The sequence below is a fragment of the Gopherus flavomarginatus genome, chromosome 3, assembly GCF_025201925.1.
Source record: "Gopherus flavomarginatus isolate rGopFla2 chromosome 3, rGopFla2.mat.asm, whole genome shotgun sequence".
NCBI lineage: Eukaryota > Metazoa > Chordata > Testudines > Testudinidae > Gopherus > Gopherus flavomarginatus.
In genome coordinates this window covers 11,157,054-11,175,717 of record NC_066619.1, presented here as the reverse complement: position 1 = coordinate 11,175,717, position 18,664 = coordinate 11,157,054, and the positions used below count along the sequence as shown (strand labels likewise).

Genomic DNA, 18,664 nt, shown 5'->3' with positions numbered 1-18,664 from the left:
GTCCCACGCTGGAATGGAAACTGGTGCCATTTGAGGTGCTAGATGAAGAATAGAAGTTTTAGTATGTATGTATTATGTATGTTTTTCTTGTGTCAGGTCTTCTAGAGACTAATCCAAAGTCCACTCAAGTCAGCGGGACATGACAGGACTCTGGATCAAGTCTATAGACAGGAGACAGGTCTAAAATTGCTGTCTTTAGGTAATAATGTCCAGGTGCTCTTCACTTCTGATCTGTCGGTATCCAATGTGTAGTAAGCATACACCAACATACAGATATCATGGAAGAAGCTAGAAAAACATGAGACTAAGAAATATCAGGAATCAATATAAGACTGCTTATCTGTGAGAAAGAAATTGCCTAAGGAAAATCTAGGAGGTGAATTACCCAGAGACAAATTGCTGTCTTGGTCCCTGGAGGAAGACTAAATTTTGCTAAGCACTAGTTAAAAAAAGTAAACAATCAATCTAAAATTACCCTAGAAAAACTCTCACCACGTCCATTATTTATAGGCGGATTATTTTGTTTACTAAATTATAGAGCATGTCATTCTTACTCTGCAGGCAGAATTCACAGCCATGAGGGACCAATATATGCGAGGTGGAGAGGGTTTCATTATCTGCTATTCCATCACAGACCGCCAATCCTTTCAGGAAGCTGCAGAGTTTAAGGAGCTCATTTACCGTGTCCGGCACACTTATGACATCCCATTGGTGCTGGTGGGAAACAAAATAGATCTTGAGGAGTTCAGGCAGGTAAGTGAAATTTCTTCCTGCTCTTTTTCCTCTGCTATGTTAGGAGTTTATGCAGCATGTGCCATATGGTACTGTTGAGAATTATTGACCCAGAATAGGCCTGGATCAAAGAGCAATGCACCAGTATGGTTAATAAATTAAGGTAAACATTACTGTTCATTTGTATAACTCTTTTCAATCTAAAGGACCCTAATCCACTCATATCCACAGCTAGCAGGTTTTGTAAACTGATCATATTTGCCCTGAAATCTACTGACGTATCAAACAAGGAAACCCAGGATGCCATTTATACACAGTAGAATTGCACTTTAAATAGATGATGTAACTTGGGTATAGAAAAATATAACAGTTTAAAGTGCTGTCCTCTAGTTCATTAGCATCTGTGTTCACATGCATGCCAATCTCCTTTTCATCTTTTAGCATGTCACCCCCATGTGTTCCCTCTTCTTTTCCTTAGAAAACCCAAAGCAACAATAGGAGTGAAATTAGTTTTGGGACTCTGAGAAACATCTAAAGAGTTTACATTTCTTTCCAGATCATTGACTTTCTCCCTAAATCAGACTGAGACAAAAGCCTAACGGTGACAATCCAGCTGTAGCATAATGCTCAGCTTGAGGCCTTGAACAACAGTGCTCTGTGTAATATTCTATAAAATACATGTAACTCTTGAGGTGCAATATATAGGGTGGAGGAAGGGATGTGAATTCAATCATTCCACTAAGAAAATTTCATTACATATAATAGGACTTCACTACATTAAATTTCTTGATCTAATGTTATCTATAGATGAATTTTCAGCAAGTCACTACTTGCAATGATATTTGTGTTAGGAAAGATTTTTATTTCCCTCACCCTCTGTTAGACAGCCCCTGCAGTGTTGAGGAGGATGAAAGGCCCAGGGAAGTAAAGCAGTCACTGGGAGAAGAGGGAAACCTTCCCATAGTTGGGACCCTCCTTCCAGATGGTGTTGGGGTATTCTCTCATGATGAGGTTACCTCTCTGGGGGAGGGAACTCCAATCACTAGAAAAAGGCAGATGTTAGTAATGAGAGATTCGATCATTAGAAACATAGATAACTGGGTTTGTGATGACGGGAGAACTGTATGGTGATTTGCCTGCTTGGTGCGAAGGTTGCAGATCTCTCGAGGCACCTAGGTGGATTTATGTGTAGTGCTGGGGAGGAGCCGGTGATCATGGTACATGTACGTATCAATGACATAGGGAAGGGTAGGAGAGACGTCCAGTTTAGGCTGCGAGGGAAGAGACTGAAATCCAGGACATCTATTGTAGCATTCTCAGAAATGCTCCCAGTTCTATGTGCAGGGCCAGGTAGGCAGGCAGAGCTTCAGAGTCTCAATGCATGGATGAGACGATAGTGTAGAGAGGAGGGGTTTAGATTTATTAGAAACCGGTGAAACTTTTGGGAAAGGGGGAGCCTATACAGGAGAGATAGGCTCCACCTAAGCCAAAGTGGAATCAGACTGCTAGCACTTAACATTAAAAAGATTGCAGAGAAATTTTTAAACTAGAGATGGGGGAAAGCTGACTGAATGCAGAGGAGCATGTGGATCGGAGATAGACTTCTCTTAGAGGAGAGTCTATTGATAGAGATTCTCTAGGTTTTAATCAGGAGGAGGTGATGGAAGAAGATATAGGGGACAGATCAGACAAGAAACATTCACATAAAAAAGAATCCGACACATCAGAAAAGGGCAGACAAATAAACAGTGCCAAGTTTTTAAAGTGCTTGTACACAAATGCTAGAAGTCTAAATAATAAGATGGGTGAACTAGAGTGCCTCACGTTAAAGGAGGATCTTGATATAATAGGCATCACAGAAACCTGATGGAGTGAGGACAATCAATGGGACACAATCATTCCAGGGTACAAAATATAACGGAAGGACAGAACAGGTCGTGCAGGGTGTGGCATATGTGAAAGAAAATATAGAATCAAATGAAGTAAACATCTTAAGTGAATCCACATGTTCCATAGAATCTCTATGGATAATAATTTCATGCTCTAATAAAAATATAACATTAGGGAATCTATTATCGACCACCTGACCAGGACAGTGATAGTGACGATGAAATGCTAAGGGAGATTAGAGAGGCTATCAAAATAAAGAACTCAGTAATAGTGGAGGATTTCAATTGTCCCCATATTAACTTGGAACATTTCACCTCAGGATGAAATGAAGAGACAAAATTTCTCAATACTTTAAATGACTGCTTCTTGGAGCAGCTGGTACAGGAACCCACAAGGGGAAATGCAAATCTCAATTTAGTCCTGAGTGGAGCACAGGATCTGGTCCAAGAGGTAACTATAACAGGACCGTTTGGAAATAGTGACCATAGTATAATAACTTTTAATATTCCTGTGGTGGGAAGAACACCTCAAGAGCCCAACACTGTGGCATTTAACTTCAGAAAGGGGAGCTATGCAAAAATGAGGGGATTAGTTAAACAGAAATTAAAAGAATGAAATCCCTGCAAGCTGCATGGACACTTTTCAAAGACATCATAATAGAGGCCCAACTTAAATGTATACCCCAAATTAAAAAAAACAGCAAAAGAACTAAAAAAGAGCCATTGTGGCTTAACAACCATGTAAAAGAAGCAGTGGGAGATAAAAAGGCATCTTTTAAAAAGTGGAAGTCAAATCCTAGTGAGATAAATATAAAGGAGTATAAACACTGCAAAATTAAGTGTAAAAATGTAATAAGAAAAGCCAAAAAGGAGTTTGAAGAACAGCTTGCCAAAAACTCAAAAGGTAATAACAAAATATTTTTTAAGTACATCAGAAGCAGGAAGCCTGCTAAACAACCAGTGGGGCCCCTTGATGATCAAGATACAAAAGGAGCACTTAAAGATGATAAAGTCATTGAGGAGAAACTAAGTGAATTCTTTGCTTCAGTCTTCACGGCTGAGGATTTTAGGGAGATTCCCAAACTTGAGCCAGCTTTTGTAGGTGACAAATCTGAGGAATTGTCACAGATTAAAGTGTCACTAGAGGAGGTTTTGGAATTAATTGATAAACATAATAGTAACAAGTCACCAGGACCAGATGGCATTCACCCAAGAGTTCTGAAAGAACTCAAATGTGAAATTGCGGAACTACTAACTATGGTTTGTAACCTGTCCTTTAAATCGGCTTCTGTACCCAATGATTGGAAGATAGCTAATGTAACACCAATATTTAAAAAGGGCTGTAGAGGTGATCCCAGCAATTACAGACCAGTAAGTCTAATGTCAGTACTGGGCAAATTAGTTTAAAAAAATCGTAAAGAATAAAATTGACAGACACATAGAGGAACATAAATTGTTGGGCAAAAGTCAACATGGTTTCTGTAAAGGGAAATCATGTCTTACTAATCTATTAGAGTTCTTTGAAGGGGTCAACAAACGTGTGGACAAGGGGGATCCAGTGGACATAGTGTACTTAGATTTCCAGAAAGCTTTTGACAAGGTCCCTCACTAAAGGCTATTATGTAAATTAAGTTGGGCTGGGATAAGAGGGAAGATCCTTTCATGGATTGAGAACTGGTTAGGGGACAGGGAACCAAGGGTAGGAATAAATGGTAAATTTTCAGAATGGAGAGGGGTAACTAGTGGTGTTCCCCAAGGGTCAGTCCAAGGACCAATGCTATTCAACTCATTCATAAATGATCTGGAGAAAGGGGTAAAAAGTGAGGTGGCAAAGTTTGCAGATGATACTAAAGTGCTCAAGATAGTTAAGACAAAAGCAGACTGTGAAGAACTTCAAAAAGATCTCACAAAACTAAGTGACTGGGCAACAAAATGGCAAATGAAATTTAATGTGGATAAATGTAAAGTAATGCACATTGGGAAAAATAACCCCAACTATACATACAATATAATGGGGGCTAATTTAGCTACAACTAATCAGGAAAAAGATCTTGGTCATCGTGGGTTGTTCTCTGAAGACGTCCGTGCAGTGTGCAGCAGCAGTCAAAAAAGCAAACAGGATGTTAGGAATCATTAAAAAGGGGATAGAGAATAAGACGGAGAATATGTTATTGCCCTTATATAAATCCATGGTACGCTCACATCTTGAATACTGCGTACAGATGTGGTCTCCTCATCTCAAAAAAGATATACTGGCATTAGAAAAGGTTCAGAAAAGGGCAACTAAAATGATTAGGGGTTTGGAACGTATTCCATATGAGGAGAGATTAAAGAGGCTAGGACTTTTCAGCTTGGAAAAGAGGAGACTAAGGTAAAGGTAGATAAAGGTATATAAAATCATGAGTGATGTGGAGAAAGTGAATAAAGAAAAGTTATTTACTTGTTCCCATAATATAAGAACTAGGGGCCACCAAATGAAATTAATGGGCAGCAGGTTTAAAACAAATAAAAGGAAGTTCTTCTTCACACAGCGCACAGTCAGCTTGTGGAACTCCTTACCTGAGGATGTTGTGAAGGTTAAGACTATAACAGGGTATAAAAGAGAACTGAATAAATTCATGGAAGTTAAGTCCATTAATGGCTATTAGCCAGGATGGGTAAGGAATGGTGTCCCTAGCCTCTGTTTGTCAGAGGATGGAGATGGATGGCAGGAGAGAGATCACTTGATCATTATCTGTTAGGTTCACTCCCTCTGGGGCACCTGGCCTTGGCCACTATCGGTAGACAGGATACTGGGCTGGATGGACCTTAGGTCTGACCCAGTAGAGCAATTCTTGTGTTCTTACGTTATCTCTATAGTTCCCTGATTCTAAGCTCATGTTTTATTGGGCATTCAGGTTTGCATTAGTTGATGGGATAAATGGTCATACTCCTGACATAATGGTCTGTCACTAGAAAGTTTAGTAACCTTCCTGATCTAAAATATTTAGAGATAGGCCTGAAACAAAATCAGAAATCCAAATATCCATTCAGTTTGAGGAACTTTGGACCAAGATCTGAATATTGTAAATAGACCTTTATGTCTATACTAGGCCACACCAAATTCCCAGATTCAGCCCTTCCTGGTATAAATATTATGAAAGCTGGGGTTTGGCTGTTGAACACTAAAATTTGTTACATTTTTGATATGTGAAAACCCAAAAATGATGCTACTAATGTTGAGATTTTAAAATATGTATTTCTGGTCAGTTATAAATGTAGCAAGCGTCACAATAAATTCAGCCATCTGTGCAATGGAAGATGATTGAAACTATATAACATACATATTAGGGAACTACAGAAAGTTGGATTTTGATCTTGTCAGGTCTCAGAAGCTTAGGAAGAACAGTGTGGTCAACATTTGGATGGGAGACTTTATATGAAACTCCAGAGTGATACAGGAAGAGGTGCTGATAGCACTGATGCTAGAGATATGCCTCAGTCCAAAAAGAACAAGAATGAGATGATAAAGATCTTGAGTAAAACTTTCCAAAGTGCCTAAATGGCTTGAGTCCCATTTTCAAAAGTAACTTAGCCACTGAGAAGCCTAAATCCCATTGATTTTCAATATGCCTAAGTCACTTTTGAAAATGTCACTGTGGCTACCAAACTACTTAAGTGCTTTTGAAAATGTTGCCCCTCAGGACTAGACCTGGTCAAAATCTTTTGAATTAAAAGTTCTTTAATTGAAAAATAGCTTTTTATTAGAACCATTTGTTAGTGTACATTTTTTTTGTAATAATCAGGCTCTTCCTTTTTCACAGTGTTTCATAGTGAGTTTTTCCTAATGCTTAATTTGGGAAGAAAAGTGCTGGAGCTAAACCAATAAAAATGGTGCCCTCCGCACAGTGTGATGTCATATGTCCAATACATGAGAGGTCACACCTTGCCTGCCAGGGACTGAAGAGATGCTGGGGCTGAGCCCTGCCAAGCCTCAGGACAAGCTCTACTTTCTCCCTTAAAATGGCCATCACACATTTTTGTTTAGCAAAAACCATTTTGACAAAAACATTTATGATGAACTTCAAGCCCTGAGAAACAAAAGCAACTTCAAAATTTTTAATCATGGTGTTTTTCCTCCAACCTGCTCTGCTTCTGCTACCTTTTGCAAGGTTAAGGCTGTTTTCCAAATGACTGCTATAGTGAGGGATCTCCTTAGAACCATGAACAGTGGACGAACATCTGTGTTGATGTTGTTAGATCTATTAGCTGCCATGAATGTCAATGGTCATAAAATACTAAACCTAGAAGGAATGGGTGAAACTACATCAATGTGCTTTTGCACATGCTACTTGGGCAGATCCTAGAAGATGCTTCTCTTCACTGGAATCTCTTATATATGGGAGTCCAAGGCTCAATTTTATATGCTGAAGATGACAAAATATAATTAGGTATGAGACTGTACCCATTCCTTTCCACTAGGACCTAATTACAGTACTCCAGTCTTCAGTCAGGGGGCTATTTTTAAAGGCCACCAAGAAACTTCAACCTGGAACAGCCTCCCTGCCAGATGAAAATGGATCACACTGGTGCTCAGTGGCCAATACTGTCTTCCTGAGCTATGACAACCACAATTCAAGGTCCTGATTCAGATTTTTTTTAAGCCTCTAGGGAGCTTGGCCCAATCTGCCTTAGAACATCTCCCTCCGTGACCCCTCTACAGCAGTCAGCAAACACTCTAACACTTCAGACAGGATGTTCTCAGCTGACCTACATTCTGGGCTATTGTCTGTCGAACTCTCTGTCACTAGAGATTATAGTGAGGACACACTTTGAATCTTTTCTCCAGCAAAAGCTTTCCTTTAGGCTAAATCTGTAAGCTAGAGGTGTGATTTTGTCTGCTCGCGTTCATGTACTTGTGGTAGATCAACGAATGCTGCTGCTGCCTGTGGTACTGTGCCTACCCTGCTTATACTCATTCTAGGTCTCACAGGAGTGCTGCAAGTATGTGTGTGGGAGCTGTGGAATCACACCCCAGGCTCATAGCGTTGATGTAGCTTTAGTAATGAGGATATTAGGTGAAAGGTCTATCAATCTCCTTTTAGGAAGACAGATGAGCACTGGATAATGTGGTGGTTTTCTGAGTAAATTCTACATTACTGGTATACAACAGAAATAAAAGTAATGTTTTTTACAAGATGGAAATATGCTTCTTTAGGTCCCAATTGCATAAGGCACCTAAGCCAATCTACAGCTTTAACAATGTCAGTAGTCCATTGGTCTTCAGTATGTTTACCCATGTGCATAAGTTTTTGCAGGTTCAGGGCCTGAATGAGCTTTCTGTTGAACACAGCTGGATAAAATGAGCAGTTGTGACTGTTCACATGCATAAAGTTAGTAACATGCTTAATTATCTAGCAGAATTGGATCTTAATTCTGTTCATGAGGCTATATTAAAAATGCTTAGACATGAATCATTGCACCTACCAATGAAATGCAGCCACCTCTGGGAAGAAACAGAACAATGGTTTAACAGCACAAAGCAATGTGACAAAACAGACTATAACAAACAGTGAGAAAGAAAACTACCCAATTAAAGCTACTAAGGGAATGTTACAGAGGCAGAAGGCAATTACCCAAATTGGAATTTGGCCAGGGTACCAAGGCTAACACTAAGACTTTTGTTAAAGACATTTTCATACTAAAGTCATTAAAGATACATTTCCAAATGCCTTGAATAATATGACAGTAACATTAGCTCCAATGTTCCTTAACGCTGTTTCCATTTAACCACAATTTCATAACAATCAGACAGGCTGTAGGAGTTGGGTCAGCAAAGCTACTGTTTGAAATGCAATCCCCTACACAATGAAATTAATGATGTATGTCATCTCTCTCAAATCTATCAATGGTGATATGAGAACAAGACTAATCTGCAATTAAAATTAAGCATATGAAACAACACTACTAAAAGTGAGCTTATTATTTTTAAATAAGGTTTCCTTTTTGATGCCTCCAGTGAATTTTTTTAAGCATCTTTTGTGCAATCCAAATGTATACTTATGTGCCTCCTGCAGTGGAGCTAAAATCAGTCAGATGCTTGACAAATCTGCTGAATCATGGTCTTTGGAGAATCTCTATGCTTAGAGTGTGTTTTCAGTGGGTTGGTTGGTTCAAATCTTGGTCTTAGGTTTCTAATTCTTATCTTTAATCAGGGCAATAAATGCATGACTAAAGACCAATTTAATGCCAATGCCATTTTATATTTAAGTAGTTAGATTAATAAAGATAAGCACTGTATGTATTTTAATTGGAATTAGGTTTTTGAAAAACTTCAAGGGCCAGATCCTTAGCTGGTATAAATAGGCATACCTGCACTGACTTCAGTGGAGATACACCAATTTACACTGTCGGAGAAAAACTTAGTTCTCACTTCTTGGTTGGGTACAGCAAAGTCAACACTTTATTTTCTCTTTACAATTATATATAGAGAGGGAGTGCCCTAGGACACAGGGTTTCCCCAGTCCTAGGCAGGTCTCTCTCCAAGTAAACAATTACAGCAAGCATTTATACTTTTTGTTACCTACAATAATGAGCAAGAGCTGCATTTTGTTTATACATAGGCTATTTTGTTACCTTATTTTTCTCACTTCTATTTAGATGCCAATTTACATTCCTTATTATTGACATAAATTTGCAACGACTTCTCCAACAGTTCTTTCCCACTCGCTTCACACAATCCGATAGACACAAGATTGCAACGACTTCTCCCACAGTTCTTTCCCACTCGCTTCACACAATCCTTGCTTCTACAAATCTCACATTATTAAGATTACAGCTAGCCTGACTCTTGCTAACAGAGACTGTCATGCATTGAAATCCCTGTCAATTCTTTCTCTACTTCCACAACACTAACTGAGGATCTGGCCCTTAATGAGGTTTAAAATCTGTCATAGAGAAATATTTCATCTAATTAAAACAGATTAATCTGTACAAGAAATACAATAACAACTGGTACCACTTAAGAATAGATTTAATAGGGCACTTAATTTAAATTATATTGATTTGATTAATTCAAATACAATTAAACATAGACATGGTCATGGTGTTAAAAGCTGCCACAGTGTAAGTGACTGAAGAATTTGCATAGATTGTTTCTATTGGCCCCCAGCATGTAGGCACCTGCAATACAAGCTCAAGAAGTCCCACAATGCGCATCAATGTGCCTCCACTCTGACCAGGAGAGAATACCACTTGGTGTACAAGGGCAGCTTATGTTTTGCTCAGCCCTTGGCCTCTCTGGGAAGTTTTACTAATTATAGCCCTGATCCTGCAAAGAACTACACACTTGTTTATCTTTCAGCACATGACTAGCTTCACTGGCTTCTTGTATAAATCTTTACATAATCCGTGCCCATGATTGCATATTTTTTTCACACTAGGAACTCATGAGAACACTCTTTTAAACTGAACATTACCAGATGCTGTGTTCATTAATTGTATTTCTGTGATTACATAAAAACTGTAGGTGTCACTGTGCCATGTGCTCAGATAGTATCCAGATCTGTCTTATGGTACCTGAACAGGTTTTCTTGATCCTAACTAGCTGTCTTTGGAACATTCAGGCTTAGATGTTCATTCTTTTGACCTGAATTTGGGCAAGATGAACATAAGAACGGCCATACTGGATCAGACTATTTGTTCATCTAGCCCAGTACCTTGTCTTCCAATAGTGGCCAGTGCCAAATGGCTCAGAGAGAGTGAACAGAACAAGTAATCATCAAGTGATCCATCCCCTGTCACCCACTCTCAGCTTCTGCTGAACAAAGGCTAGGGACAGTATCCCTGCCCATCCTGGCTAATAGCCATTGATGGACTTATCCTCTATGAATGTATCTAGTTCTTTTTTGAACCCTGTTTATAGTTTTGGCTTCCATAACATCCCCTGGCATACAGTTCCACAGGTTGATTGTGCAATGCATGAAGAAGTACTTCATTTTTTTTTGTTTTAAACTTGCTGCCTATTAGTTTCATTGCATAACTCCAAGTTCTTGTGTTAGTGAAGGAGTAAATAACACTTCATTTTTACCTTATGAGCTTAGTGGTTGTCATGAATGAGAGTCAACATTATGTTGCTGCTGTGAAAACGGCAAATATCACTCCGGGGTGTATTAATAGGAATGTTATATGTCAGACACAGGATGTAATTGTTCCTTTCTACTTAGTATTGGGGAGACCTCACCTGAGATATTATATTCAGTTTTGGGCACCACAATCTAGGAAAGATGTGAAGAAATTGGAAAAAGTCCAGAGGAGAGCAGCAAAAATATGAGGTTTAGAAAATATGATTATGAGGAAAGGTTGGAAGAATTGGATGCATTTAGTCTAGAGAAGAGAAGGCTGAGGGGGCACATGGTAACAGTTATATAAAAGATTGTTATAATGAGGATTATATTCTCCTTATCCACCAAGGGTAGCACAAGACGTAATAATGTTAGATTGCAGCTACTGACATCTAGGTTAGAGATGAGGAAAATCTTTATAGCTAAGGATAGTTAAGCACTGGAACAGTTCAGGTTGTTAAAAGCCTCCAGGGATGGGAATTCTGCAACAGGTTAGACAAACACCTGTCAGGGATGGTTTAGGTATATTTAATTATGCCTCGGCATGAGAAAATGGACTAGATGACCTCTCGAGCTCCCTTCCAGCCCCTACATTTCTATGATTTTGGCATACCAGTAACACCAACTTTTGGGCTCTACGCTACAAATGTACAGTGGTGCAGCTTCACCACTGTAGTGCTTCTTGTGAAGACACTCTAAAGCGATGGGAGAGAGCTCCACCATCGGCTTAACTCCACCTCTGTGAGAGGCAGTAGCTATGTCGCAGGGAGAAGCTCTCCCACTAACAAAGCACTCTCCATACTGGTGCTTAGGTTGGTATAACTATGTCACTTGGGGTGTGAATAATCCACACCTCTGAGCAACAGAATTATGTCAAAGTCATTCTGTAGTGTAGAGCAGCGCTGAGGGTTTTTTGCTTTGGTTTTTTTTTCCTGTGCAGTCATCTCATCACCATCTTTGGAATGTTTCCAAGCTATATCCCATGCTGTCTGGCAGAGACTTTGAGATACTTAAAACACAAGTCTATACTCTATTTTTTTTTTTTTGGTCTGGTAGACTGCTATGAAGAAATAATTGCTGAACTTCCTTTCACCCCCATTAGTCACTGTAACTGTGGAACTCTGAACAGATTATCTCAGTAAGTTGGCGGGCGGCATGTGTGTGGGGGGGAGAAATCCACTGCCTACTGTTACCACTTTGCTGCAGTTAACAATAGTAATAGATTATGTTTTAAAAATGCCTTTCATGATGAGGGATCCCAAAGCATTTTATAGACTTTATTTTGTGAATGGAAGGGGACACAGCAGATAGCTGAGTCTACGCTCTCTCCGGTCATCAAAGCACAATACAGCTTTACTACTGGATTTATTGTTGTTTCTCAACACTAATAGTAGCTATAGTTATGCCCTTTGCTACCTTTGTCTGACACAGTGACAGTGGCCTTCCTTTTGGATGCAAACCTAGCTGCAGTGATTCATGGTTTTGCCACCTACAGGTGAGAATGTTGCAATGTGCTCTACCTGGCTTTGATCAGAAGGCATGTGCTGAAGCTTCATCTGGTCCAACATGCAGCAGCCCATCTGCTAGGCAATGTAAATCACATCATGTAAGTGCTTATTCCCTGCATTGTCTTCCTATCCTGTCCCAAATCCACTTCCAGATCTTTGAGTCCACCTTTAAAACTCTGAATGGGTTAGGGTCTGTATATGTTAGAGGCCACCTCTGTCTTCATGATCCAGCATAACAGTTTCATTCAGCAGCTGGTGAAGCCCAAGATAAAATTCTTATAGGATGCATCTCTGCAGGCTTTCCGTAAATAACTTTTGTTAAATAAATGGGAACACTTCTGATAGAGACATAACCAGCATAACCCAATCATTGGAGGGCTGAAGCACAAAGTCAATCTGGGAAAATTCTTCAAAGCATTTTGTATGAATGTTTTTTCTTTTAATGAATCTACTTTGTCCCTGTTCATGTCCCTTTAATGTTCACTTTTTATTAACATTTGGATGATAAAGTTTTGCTGGCATCAATGCTTCAAGAAAGTGAATTAAGTTTAGAAATACCTGCAATTATCTCTCCTTTGCTATATATTGTATTGCACAAAACACCACCCCTTTAAGAATATATTTTCACTCTTGAAGTTCTCTGCTAACTTAAAAAGTATTTTTTTTGCTATTCTCATGTAACTGAATTCCCTGAACATCTGAAAATAAAAGCTTTGAAGTAGCAGCCACACTTATCTCGTCTTAGTCATTTTCTTGTCTTCCCAAAAATAAACCTAGAAGTTTCTCTTCAGTTCCTTTTAAAAATCTCTATTTTTTGTTGCATTAACTGTTAATTAGATCTCATTCCATAAGAAATGATAGTCTGCTGGAGCAATTTTTTTTTCCACCACATTTTGTCGCTCCTTTCTATCCCGAGATCTCTCCTTGTGACATTGCAAAAACCTCTTTCAATGCTACTCCTCTACTGCCAAAACAAAATACATCCTGTATATTTTTTTCTCTCTGCCAAGACAATAGGTAGGATTTTATTTAGCAATTTTCAGTCTCATGCAAAGAAACACTATTAGCTTTTTTCCCCTCTAACAACTGTTCGGTTATGCTTGCTTACTCTGTCATTCCAATACTTCTATATTTCATAATCAAAGCACATGCATTCATATTACTTTAAACAGTGACTAAACTGACCAAGCACACAACCAGCTGTAATGAATCTGCTACTGGCACACTGCTGGGCCCAGTGTTAATCCCCAGTCCAGCCTCCAGCCAGTACAGGACACCATAATCTCTCCAGCACAGTAAAAAAGCACTAGTTGCAGAAGGAAGGCCAGATAGCTGGCTGCCTGAACAAGGGAACGGAAGGGCATATGAGCTGGGTGGAGAAACACCCTTTTGCTAGCAGAGATCCAACAGTACCCATTGCAGGAGGATACAGGGCTCTGACCAGAAAGCAATAGGATGGTGTGGAAGGGTGAGACCAGCCTGTGTCCTCTCTCATACCTCTGGACTAGACTGCCCCTAGGGTCTGAGGTGTGAACTGTCAGGTATATCTTTGTAGTGTATGACCATTAAAGCATCATGTCAAGGGACCTTCCACCTTTTATTTCTGGTAGCTGTAGTAATGGAATCCTTTCTTTTTATCTGAAATATCAAGAATACTCAGGAATTCACCAAGGTCTCAAGCCTGAGCGGCCTAGTGCTTGGAGCCACTTACTGTTACTCCTCTGAACGTGTGATATAGACAAAATGCTACCAACCCCTAGCAACTGATGTGCCACAGCTCTCACAGTGATATCCTGCAGCGGGGGATGGGTTACACAGTGAATATGTGATAGAAATACAGCTGGCAGGGAAAGTCATTTGCTTGGACACTTTGGGCCTCAATGTTAGCTTTTTGCCATTGAATATGTTAGTGGAAAGGTAGGGTTGCTTGGTGGCATGTTGGCCCCTTGCAAAACACTGTGTTGTGCAAAACACACACTTCTGAAACCCAGGAACTGCACAGTGAAAGTGGCCCATGCACCACTATCTTCTCTCTCTTTCAGCAATGCCCCCATGTGCCTCTTTAACACACATACCTTCACTGGGGACAGAGGATGGATCACTTGATGATTACTTGTTCTGTTCATGCCCTCTGAAATGCCTGATATTGGCCACTGTTGGAAGACAGGATACTGATCTAGATAGACCATTGGTCTGACCCAATATGGCAGTTCTTATTTGCCACCTGCAGAGTTGCAGAAATGTAAAAGCTTTTCATCTCCTTTTGCTACCCCTGTGCTCTCTCCCACAGGATTTCATCTAACCACATTAAAGGACAAAAAAGAAAAAGAAAAAAAGCCCATGCCACTTTTCCTTTGAGAGGTGCCTCAGCATGCACATACTCTCACTGGCCCTTGGCACTAACATTCAGAAGGGACCGGATTCTGGTCTACACTCACACACACTGTATTCTTTCTAGAGGAATTGTCTGCATGTGTACAACTTAAGAACCACTTCACAGCCTTTTACAACTCTCTTACTCTTACTCACAGGATACCTTCACAGCCTGCACTTTCACTTAGCCATCATCAAAGCATTAGAATCCTCTCATGTTCCACCTCAGTGCTGTCAATATCCTCTGCAAGAAAAGCCCAATGCCTTGCTACTGATATAGCCTACTCAGTTCTGCGCTGAAATGATGCATACTATATTCTGAAAGTACACATGCACGTCTTCCCTTTTGTCATACCCAGTGGAGGGTGAAAAATATAGATCTGCTTATATCGTAATCACCGCACTCTCACACATCTCAAAGTAATCTGCATGCGTCCTCATATCACAAACACTTTCTCCAACCAGGCTCAACTATTGCCTCAACTGTTTAGTGTAGGATCAAATAGCACCTGACTTACTGACTTCAGCTGGAAAGTGTGTAAATAATTCCCATTGGCTACTGCCAGCTGCAGGCACCAGCAGGATGGTGAGCTGGGCAGTGCTTTCTGCCCCTCCCCCTCCATTTTTTTTTAACTTTCATCCTTCAGCAGGCTTAGATTAAATCTTCTGAATGGCTTGTAAAAGGAGGTGAAGAACATGTACATTTCAGCAATTGTGGTGTTGGCAAAGTAAAGGTGTGTGTGTGGAAACAGGGCATATTGGGGCATTGCTGAAAGAAGGCATTTTAAGGGTGCATCAGTAAACTTAATTGTGCATTTCCTGGTTTTCAGAATTTTGCTCAACTTAACATTCTGTAAGGGAATATCATACAATGCTGCAACCTTAATGCTGCATTAACCTATTTGCTGCCATTGAATTTCCTAGTTTTTGTTTTTAAATAGGAAAAGATATGTTGCTGGAAAGACTAAGTAATCATGTAGGCAATTATACATATAATGTCATGCAATTTGTATACCAAGCCAAATCAGCAATCCCCAGGTCAGGAATTGGCAATTTTTCACTCCCCTGAGCAATGTAGTTATTTTCTAGTGTAGACCAGGCCTGAGATTGTGCTAAGTAGTGCTCTATAACCAGAAATACTAAGCACTATCTCAGTCATCAGTAGCATATAAAGGATCAAATACTAGGGCTCTGGGGGAATTAATATGCTATGAATTACAACCAGTTGGCTAATTAACATCCCTGCATTCCCCAGAGTCCAAAGTATTTGATTGTGTAGAGAAGCCCTAAGACAAGATGGACATTGGCAGACCAATATGCGAGTACAAGAGAACAATGAGACAACATTGTTCAGCATGCTCGATTGTGGTCTAAGCAGACTAGTAACCTGGCTAGATGTCTCTGCGAGAAGGTAAAGGCCACTGAGATCTTACTTTCCTACCTAGAAGGACGTGGGGGGTAAAGTGAGTGGAGCCTTGGTTATATATTCTCCTCCTAACATATCAGCCATATTGTACGGGGAATTAAGGTGCAACAATGAAAGAACTGCCATACCTTGTGTGAGTGGGAAGCAGGAACATGGTTATCAATCATAGTCTGGTGTCTGGGTTGGGTAGGGATGGCTGGAAAACAAGAATTTCATTACACATACCCACACACACACACACAAAAAGAGGACCCAAAATTTGGTTTAATATGGAACAAATAAATGAGACCTTTTGACATTTTTTCATTAAAAAAATGACAGCACTAGATCAACTCACCCCAGAATAGCCTGGTGATGGGATGTACTTGCGTCAGGTTCAAGTCCATGCTTTATCCTAAGCACTAGACTCTTTTCAGGTCTCTGTCTTGCAAGGTGTCCATCTACTTAGTTCTTGTTGATTATTCGTTATGGCCCCAATTCAGGGAAACACTTAATACATTTTTTCTTGAATTTTTTGTGTATTCTTGAAATTAGGCTGTACACGAATAAAGATGCTTTCCTGAAATGGGGCCAAAATGAACACATTTGTAAACCTCAAAATCTGTTAGAAGATCAGTTGGTGAGCAAAAGAGGTAAAATGTTTTGAATGAATTGTTTTCTGCAAAGAGTTTGCCCATGTCTAGTAGCATGGATGATTTCTTTTGTGCTAGTACAACAGTAATTCAAGTTACTTTGAAGAAGAAAATTTGCCAGAGCTTAATTACTGCTTGTTATGGTATCGCAAATAATAAGAGCTCGACCTAACATTTAAAAAGAAAGGAGGATTAATCTGTTTAATCATTTTTGTTTTTAGAGGCTCATTTGCAGTCCTGACTTACAAATTTGTTTTTTTCAGACAAAAGAGGAAATTAGAGCGATTTATTTAGCTCTAGAAGTGCCAACTTGGCTAAGAATAGTAACGTTATCTCCACACACAAATGCCTGTGACACAGCTAAATCTGTGCAGTCGTGACAGCTAAAAAAAAAAAAAAAAGACAAAAAGTAAATAAAATGTACCCCAAACCAGCAACAATACTGAAAGAGAAAATGGCTTATATCTTCCTAGAAATGTTTATTCACTAGAACTATAATTTGGTCAAGACAGTCAAATACGTGCCTAAAGTTAAATTTCCAAATCATAACGTAGGTTACTAAATAAGGATCACTTAATATAAAGATGTCAATAAAGCCTGGAAAATTGCATATAATAAAAAGTATGTTAAAAGAATGCTGTTAAGGTTGCAAGTCAAGCAATCAAAAGTTAAAGAATGCCAGTATAACAGGGTGACTTGCCCATGGGTTGGATGGCTGGTGCTAAGCCAGCCCTGATTAAACAATAAGCTCCCCCCCTGAAAGGTATAAGAGATACCAATCTAAAAGGCTTCAGTAAGCTGCAAGGAAGAGGTACTTGAAAGAAGTAGCCAAGGCAGGCCTACACTTAAAATGCTTCAGCGGTGCAGTTGCAGTGCTTAATGAAGACGCTCTATGCCAACAGGAGAGTGCCCTCCTGTCAGTGTAGTTAAACCACCTCCTCAAGAGATTGCAGCTATGTCAACAAGAGAAGCTCTCCTGCCAACATAACACTGTCTACACTGTCACTTAGGCTGAAATAATTCCATTGCTCAGGGGTGTGGATTTTTCACACCCCTGAGAGATAGAGTTATACCAAAGTAATTTGGTAGAGTAGACCAGCCCTGGGACTGCCAGAGGCAGGAGGCCTCGTAGTAAACTAGGGGATGCTCAGGAAAACAGAATCCTGAGAAGCTGTAGCTGACCTCAAGAAAGAACTACAGGGAGCAAGACTGTCTCCTGCAGAGATGCTGAACCATAACCCAGCTCTAGGAAAGATGGCTGAGAAGCGTGGGGAAGAAGGGAAGAGAGACACTGAACTGATTTTGGGGTCTGAAAGGCCAATGTGCACCTGAGGACTGAATAAATTGGACCTCCAGTATGGAATGCTTAAATTTCCCTGTGGACTGTGTCTAGGTTGTTTAATCAACCCTTTGAAAGAGGTAACAGGGGAGGGCAGTGTGCAAAAGCATCCCTGGCCATGAGGTGACACTTAGGAGACACTAAGTGCCCACCATACTGCTGCAAGATTTAGGGGCTCGTTCACCTGCACATCTACCAACGTGATATATGCCATCATGTGCCAGCAATGCCCCTCTGCCATGTACATTGGCCAAACCGGACAGTCTCTACGCAAAAGAATAAACGGACACAAATGTGACATCAGGAATCATAACATTCAAAAACCAGTGGGAGAACACTTCAACCTCTCTAACCACTCAGTGACAGACTTGAAGGTGGCAATTTGGCAACAAAAATACTTCAAAAACAGACTCCAAAGAGAAACTGCTGAACTCGAATTAATATGCAAATTAGATACAATTAACTTAGATTTAAACAGAGACTGGGAATGGTTGGGTCATTACACTAACTGAATCAATTTCCCTATGTTAAGTTCTCCTCACACATTCTATGGGTCATCTCAATTATCACTTCAAAAGTTTTTTTTTTTCTCCTGCTGATGATAGCTCATCTCAATTGATTAGAATCTTCCTGTTGGTATGCATACTTCCACCTTTCCATGTT

The 18,664-nt window shown here is 39.9% G+C and overlaps 1 protein-coding gene across 2 annotated transcripts in view; it reads left to right on the top strand.

Moving 5' to 3' along the window:
• Positions 1 to 18,664, top strand: part of RIT2 (Ras like without CAAX 2) — a 276,869-nt gene that overhangs the window by 149,478 nt on the left and 108,727 nt on the right. For both annotated transcript variants that reach the window (XM_050943714.1, XM_050943713.1), the window contains exon 4: positions 562 to 753. In XM_050943714.1, coding sequence (XP_050799671.1) covers positions 562 to 753 — 192 coding nt within the window. The remainder of the gene's footprint in view (positions 1 to 561; positions 754 to 18,664) is intronic.